We start from the raw sequence: 7,613 nt of genomic DNA on the forward strand, positions 1-7,613 counted from the left end.
CTCGCCCAGCTTCCTTTAGGTTTTGTTCAGCAGAGAAGTGGCTGGAACAAGCTGGCGCACGCGTGAGTCCAGCTGCGCGGGAGGCCGAGGCAGGAGGCCACCGCGGGCAACCGCTTACGTGAAACCCTGTCCCAGAATTTTGCAAAGGGGATGCGGATGGGGATGTGACTCAGTGCCAAAGCTTCCCTGGATTTCATCCCCGATATTTTTTTAAAAAGTTAAACCCCCTTTGTCGTGCCAGACAAAGCCAGAGTGCCCCTAAAACTGATGGAGAACCGGAACCTGTGAGTTCCCAAGTACTTGTGTTCTCCCTAAAACGGAGAGGTCGGGAGGATCGTAATCCTGGACTAACCGCATCCGTAGAACAAACGTTCAGGGTTAGGCGCTGCGACCATTTCCGGTGTTGAGAAGTCACGTAATTGCGAGGCAGCGTGGTCCTGGCCGGCTGAGGCAGGAGGATCCCAAGTTCGCGCTCAGCCTGAGTGATTAGGAAGCCTCAAAATAAGCATAGGGAAAAAACGACCCTGGGAAATCCAAGATCAAGGAAGGCACTGACATCTGGTGTAATGGTTCCTTTACCTCTTTTATTTTATTTATTTATTTATTTATTTATTTTTTGGACTGAGGGCTGAACCCAGGATCTTTGCACTGAGCTGCATCCCAGCCCCTTTTTATTTTATTTTGAGGTAGGGTCTAAGTTACCCAGGCTGGGCTCAAGTTTAAAATCCTCTTTTCTTCCTGTTTCACATTATGTATTATACTTTTTGGTCCTTACATTTAAAAGGGGAAGGGAAAGTGGGAGGGGTAGGGGGAAGGAAAGAACTGAGTGTAATTAGTATGAGAAAATAAAAAAAGGAAATAGTCTCTGTAAATAGGAGTGGAGGGGTTAAAGGTTGAAGGGAAGCTAGGGAAAAGAATAAGAACTGAGAAAGATCATTCCCAATGATAAATGTCATTATATTGTATACCTGAAGTGTACCAATAAAATTAATAATCAAGTTAAACTTAAGTTGGTGAAATTTAAATCCACAAGGTCAAACCTGAGACCTATCTGTCACCTCTAGTGTTTTCTTGGTCCAAGCCCTGACTGCAGTTTCTTTCGTTCGTTTTGGAAATCTAGATGAGCAGGAAGTGGTGGTGGAGGTGCCCAGAGTTGTTCAGAATCCTCCAAAACCAGTCATGAGCACCAGACCCACGGCTGTGAAGGCAACAGGTAGAGTGATCTTTAATTGTTCCTCACCTTCTCTCAGATCTTGTGGCGTGCCAGTGAGCTCACATGCAGCAGGGTATGCTGAATGCTTTGGTCGGCCCAGTTTATTTTTGTCCCCTGAGGCAGGGGCTCGTTTGTGTAGACACTTTCGGCACTGCAGAGTTTGTTACCTTTTTTCTGTACCCAAAATGCTTTGTAGTATTTCTTTTAACGTGTGTGGAGTTTTATTTGTTTTTGGAGGAAAGCGTCTCGCTTTGTACTTTATGCCTGCCTAGAACATGGTACTGTATTTACCCAAAAATAAAACCTAAGTGGAAAAGAAGCCCCAGCAGGATTTCTCAGGGTGCTGGAAATACAAGCGTGACCCCCAAAATGGGCCCCAGTTAACCTCATCAACCAGATGGATGCATTCAGTATGTGGGTGGCAGCACGGTGGACGTATTCAGTTGTAAAGTGGGGATACAGAAGTAAATATAACATATGATACTGACGTTCGTATTCACGTGGGGATATAAACTGTAATCCCGAGCGGGTGCCTGTGGTGTGGACCAGAGTGCTGGGTAACCAGGCACAGACGCTACGCGCGAACAGCGTGCACACTTGGAAACGGACAGGCGAGGTTGTGTGTGTCGTGAGTCTTCGTAACTCAGTACGTCATGTGTAACAGATGTACGGTACTTAATGCACTTGTGTGAAATAAAGAGACGTTTCCTGAATTTTGGTGCCTGCAGTTTTTCGTTGCTTTCATGTGTCCCATTGTTCTTACTTGTCATCATTTCAGTTACCATGCCTGTCTCATAAGTCTTCCGTTAACACTTGGTTTAATGGCAGATTTAAAGGGAATAATATTTTGACCCCCAGACAAGATGAGTGCAAAAAGAAAGAGCTATTCCATCGAGTACAAGAAGGGCATCGTGGAGGCTTCGCGGGGCAAGAACCTTACAGCTTTCTGCAAAGAGAAGCAGCTGGATCTCCGGATGGTCCGGAAGTGGCGCTCCGACTACGCGCACCTCAGGCAGCAGGTGGACCAGGGGAACGCCCAGAAGCGCAAGTGTGGGTCGGGCCGGCAGGCGCTGTTCCCTGAGCTGGAAGACCTGGTCTGCGAGTGGATCGCCGACAGGGGAGCCAGGGCTCTGGTCGTGCGCAGGGCTGACATTCAGGCCTTTGCCCTGTCGATGGCGCCACAGTTAGAAATCTCCCCAGATGAGTTCAAAGCGTCCCAGCACTGGCTGGATGGCTTTCTTCAGCGGTACCATCTGATCTGCCTGTGAGATCCATGGCACTGCTTGAGCTGGAGACGTCCGAGCAGGAGCACTAAGTGTACTCTGTGCTCAGGCCCTTGTGCTGCCCGGACTTCCCCAGACTCCAGCTGACTCCTAGGGATGAATCTGCAGGGCCCCTGGCCCAGGATGGACGACTGGGTCTGAGGGGTGACCTTACCTGCATTCCAGAAGGAGAGCCTCACCTCTCCTCACCAAGGGCAGGAAAGGCGGGACTGAGTGCCTTGAGGCATTTCTGCTCTCCACAGCAAAGGGGCCTGCTGTGCCAGACGGTGACAGGAAGTGGGCCAGTGAATGCCGCCCCTTGTGACCAGGAGGCCAGAGAGGCCTCCGGCTCAGGACAGAAGAACTTGCATGCAGGGAAAAGAAAGGGTAGGAGTGATTCCCGCAGGGATGAGCGCTGTCTGCAGACTCCATCTTGCCACGGTCGCGCCACTCCAGGTCGGTTGCGCGTTGGAGCCAATGACTGTTGAAAAGAGAATGGAGAGAAATGGAAAGGCAGCCCAGCCCACAGCAGAACAGAAGGTGGATGAAGGGTTCGTGGGGTGAAATCGCTGACAGCGGTGTTGCTGGAGCCCTGCGCACGGTCTGCATGGGCCTGAAGCCTTTTAGACAGGACAGAGGTTATGGAAATGGAGTCGAAAACGTTCAGGCCGGAACTTGGAATTTGAAGTGAGGTTAATGATCCAGAAGATGACACGACTGTTTTTAAATAAATGTAGATTTCTGTGCATGTATAAAAGTAGATTGTTTTACACGGAAAAAAACATATATCCCATGAAAATAAGTTGTATTGTGTCTTTTGGAGCAAAAATTAATGTAAGACCTGGTCTTACATGGGGGGGAATATTGTATGTAGCCCAGGCTGGCCCCTAACTTGGGATACTCCCAGCTTCTGGTGTTACTTTGTGACTACTTGCTGGTTGTCCTACTGACCTGGTGTTGGAATGAAGCTGTTCGCTATGTGATGGTCTGTCTGCATTGGTGCCTGGCATGCATTTGTGGAGCAGCGTCGCTTGTGTAAAATGTAAGCACAGAGGAGTATCTGCAGCAGTGGCTTTAGCTAAACGTCGGTTAGATCATTACTCTAGCATTCACTGTAGGACTTCAGTGCCATTTTTAACTGGCTGAACCTCCTTTGTCTGTAAAATAGGTTTTCTAGCCCAAGTTATTTCAAGTATTAGGTAGAATATGCTAGAGGAGTGCTGTACCACCACGCTACACCACCAGCCCCATTTCAGATAACTTGAAGGAATTAACTTTCCGTACCATGGATTACGAAAGCTAAAACTTGTTAGGCATGACTGATTTTCACAGCGCTCCGTGAGGCTGAGGCAGGAGGATTCCAAGTTCAAGCCCAATCTGGGCAACTTAACAAAACCCCATCAAAGTTTTAAAAGGACTGGGAGCATAGATCATTGCATAAGTCCTGGGCTCAAGCCTCAGTACTGCCAAGAAGAAAAAGCTAACCCTTGGCTGTGACATTTCAGAACCGCATAATACTCTGTTTGCAAACTGCTGTACGACACTGCTTGATTTGTCTTCCTAAGAATCGTCATGGTGGACAGAGGCCCATGTTCCTGGGGAGGAGGCCAGGGCTGCTGTGTCAGCTCGGCCTTTTGTGCGAGATGGACAGGAAATTCTCATTTTGCTCTACTCCTGCACTGGGACAGTGTATTGCTTTTATTTGGTTCCTACCCACTAGTTGTTATAATGCAGAAGGAAATGCTTGTCAAACAGAAACCACTGAGAAATGGGTTTGTCTTATTTGCATGGATTCGTGTAACCAGTATTAAAGTAGATACAGAATTTACTTTTTCTTTCTCTTTGTTTCCTTGATGCTGGAGAGCAGTCCCTGGGCATCAGACAACTAACTGGTGGATCCCTTCTGCTCAGCTGCATCACCTACCCTGTTTCTTTCTCTTAAAAGTGTAGTAGGGCCAGGGATTTAGCTCAGTGGTTCCACCCACCGCCTGCCTCTCAAGGGCAAGATCCTGAGTTTGATCCCTAGTACCAAAAAAAAAAGAAAAGCATTGTAAAGCATTCTGCCATTGTCACTAGAACTTGACACAAAAATGGAAGTTTTTGAAAGATCAAATAAAATATTTTAAAATAGAAGATGTTTAGATAAAAGAGTAGACCAAACTTCTGGTGCGTTTTTGTTTTGTGGTACTAAGCACTGAACATAGGACATTCATTCCTAACCTTTTTGTTGTTGTTTTATTTGGTTTGGTTTTTGGGGAGAGGGTCCCCCATGTATTTTAGGCTGGCCTCAAACTTGCAGCAGTCCTCCTCCCTCAGCCTCCCAAGTGCTGGAGGGCTGGGATTACAGCCTTGCACCACCATGCCCAGCTCCCGCCCTTTTTTTCTTTTATGTTGAGACTGGCTCTTACTGACTTGTCTAGGCTGGGCTTGAAGGTGATCTTTCTGCCTCAGCCTCCCAAAATGCTGGGGTTGCTTTTATACTTCTGTACTTTTATTTGAAAATGTTAGGTGTTTCATGTGAAATTACCTTAGAAAAAAGTTAAAATGAGGTCTGTTAAGTTAGATGGGTAGACCTCTAGAGCAGTGGGCCCTGTTTAAGCATCTTGAAGAAAAGAGTTGAGTTAGCATGTTATGGAAGGAAGCAGTAAGTGACACAGAGGCAGCAGGATAGAAGTAAAATAATAAATGTACTCTTCGACAAGGGTCGGCCGCACTTGAGCCGTGCCTGGATCGATGATGCATTGGGTTACAACTCCTCCTTTTATAGGGTTTTCCAGCCTTGACTTCATTTGGGTTGTTACATTTCATTCTCACAGTTCATATCATGGTCACAGAATAGTTAATCTTTTCAACCCAGACGTAACAGTTCTTTGCAGTTGGAGAGCTTACCTTTAAGATTCGCCCAGTTATCTATTCTAGTCCGTAGGAAGCGGGTGTTCAGGGTCAGGGGAGCAGATGTTAGCGGTGGGTTCTTCATCTACACAGTGTTACCATCATGTGGCTCCAGTCTCTTCGGAGCTCAAGGTCTTGATGTGCCCTGTTGTCTCAGGGTCAGACCAAAGGCCTTATTCAGCAGTTAGTGCCTTCGGTGCCTGTTAGTTCTGAGCTAAACAAAGCAAGCTGCTGTTAGAGACAGCAGAAGCCATTTTACATTGTAACACTTTATAGGTTTTTGTTACTTATAAAAGTTTCCCCTATCAAGCACAATGTTTCCACTGCCTGCTTTTCAAGTGCAAGGTCCCAAGTTCTATCCTTGGTATCCCAAAAAGAAAAAAGGGGTTGCTTATTGTGGCTTCACGGATGATGGTGGAGAATCTGTGACTTGGAGGAGTGGTGTGCCCATGTGTGTGTCACTTGGGTGTGTTTATGTAGAGCATTTTAACTGCTCATAGTTTTTGTGACCCAAAAGAGTTTCTTAAAAAATGTAGTTGAGTCTGGCATGGTGTGGTGCACACCTGTAATCACAGCACTTGGGAGGCTGAAGCAGGAGGGTCGCCATGAGTTTGGGGCCAGCCTGGGTTAATGTAGTTGAAAAAACATTATGTATTCAGCACTGATGAGGCCCCTCTCTTAAAATCCTTCAGTGCTGAATGCCACAGTGCAGAGTTTTTACATTTGGAATTTTCTCCTTTTGTAATTCTGCTCTTAGAATGCTATAACCCTGTGTTCAGAAATTTAGGAGAAGCCCAAAAATAAGAGGAATATATTTGTTAACTGGGAAAGGATGCTGTCAAAGTAATGTCCACCTAATCCCTTTCACCAGTCTGAAATACAGTGGCTAATCAAAAAATACGATGTGTTTTAAGAAAATGATTGCTGTAGAAAGTACATGGCCACGAACACACCTCGAAATCCTCCCCTTGCTTTGAATATGCTCGCCTGCTGTCCAGTCCTGTGCTGTGAGTGTCTTCTGAGATGAGTGTGATGTGAGTCTGTGGAATGTCACCCAGCACAGAGGCAGGCTTGAGAAGCCCTGACGGTGTTCTCGTCCACCACAGTCACCAGATCCAGCTCTAGAATCAAAACAACCGGGAAAGAGAAATATCCTGAACGGATTCAGGACATCAGGGCATCCGTGACAACACAACTAAAGGTTACTCACGAAAGAGTACCGCAGAGCTGCTGCAGAAATTGACAGGAACCATGGGATAAGTGTGTTTGTGCAAGGGAGTGGGGGTTTGAAGATCAGTGGCTTCGTGTCTTTTACTTTGATAAATTTTTTTAAAATGTAAACATTAGGCTGGGGCTTAGCTCAGTGGCTCCCCACCTGACTCAAAAGTGCGAGGTCCTGAGTTCAATCCCTGGTGCGGAAACAAAACAGTTTAGACAGTGACTGTTTATTTACACCCTTTTTTCTTCTGAGATGGTCTCACTGTGTAGCTCAGGCTGGCCTAGACCTCAGAGTGACCCTCCTGCCTCAGCTCCCTAGTACGGGGATTACAGCCGTGTGTGATCACACCCAGCCACACCTCCTGTTTGGGAACTTGCTCTTTGGGGTACTTAACCTACATACTAAAACGTCCTGAGGCTGGTGTAGTGATTGTAGCAACTTAGGGTGCGGTGCTAGTATGGAAATAAACCCAAACGGAAGAGCAGTGCGAGCTCCCTGTCCGGCCCTCCGGTCCCAGCCCCTCCGTGCTTGCCTCTAGGCGGGCTGTGCCTGCTCGGCGCCTACGCCGACAGTGACGACGACGATGAGAGCGATGTTTCCGAGAAACCGGCACAGGCCGAGGAGGCCAATGGGAACCCGTCGGCTGACATCGACAGCACCCTGGCCAGCTTCCTGGCGGTGAGTCCCGCTCTGGCCTCCTGTGCACCCCTCTCCGCTCATCTGGGGACCTGTCACGGGGCGAGGGGAGGCTCTGGGTTCTGGCTTGCTCTGCGCAGCGCAGGGAGGCGGGCCGCACCTGGGCCCTCTCACCTCGCCCCCAGGAGGCCAATGGGAACCCGTCGGCTGACATCGACAGCACCCTGGCCAGCTTCCTGGCGGTGAGTCCCGCTCTGGCCTCCTGTGCACCCCTCTCCGCTCATCTGGGGACCTGTCACGGGGCGAGGGGAGGCTCTGGGTTCTGGCTTGCTCTGCGCAGCGCAGGGAGGCGGGCCGCACCTGGGCCCTCTCACCTCGCCCCCCGCCCCCA

The 7,613-nt window shown here is 48.4% G+C and overlaps 1 protein-coding gene across 1 annotated transcript in view; it reads left to right on the forward strand.

Annotated features, from left to right (window-relative positions):
* Fnbp4 (formin binding protein 4) overlaps positions 1-7,613 on the forward strand; it is a 30,137-nt gene that overhangs the window by 531 nt on the left and 21,993 nt on the right. The window contains exons 2-4 of the mRNA XM_033756806.1: positions 1,121-1,213; positions 7,125-7,264; positions 7,363-7,464. Coding sequence (XP_033612697.1) covers positions 1,121-1,213; positions 7,125-7,264; positions 7,363-7,464 — 335 coding nt within the window. The remainder of the gene's footprint in view (positions 1-1,120; positions 1,214-7,124; positions 7,265-7,362; positions 7,465-7,613) is intronic.

The sequence above is a fragment of the Fukomys damarensis genome, unplaced genomic scaffold (assembly GCF_012274545.1).
Source record: "Fukomys damarensis isolate Sample0158 unplaced genomic scaffold, DMR_v1.0_HiC HiC_scaffold_27, whole genome shotgun sequence".
In the NCBI taxonomy this organism is placed as follows: Eukaryota; Metazoa; Chordata; class Mammalia; order Rodentia; family Bathyergidae; genus Fukomys; species Fukomys damarensis.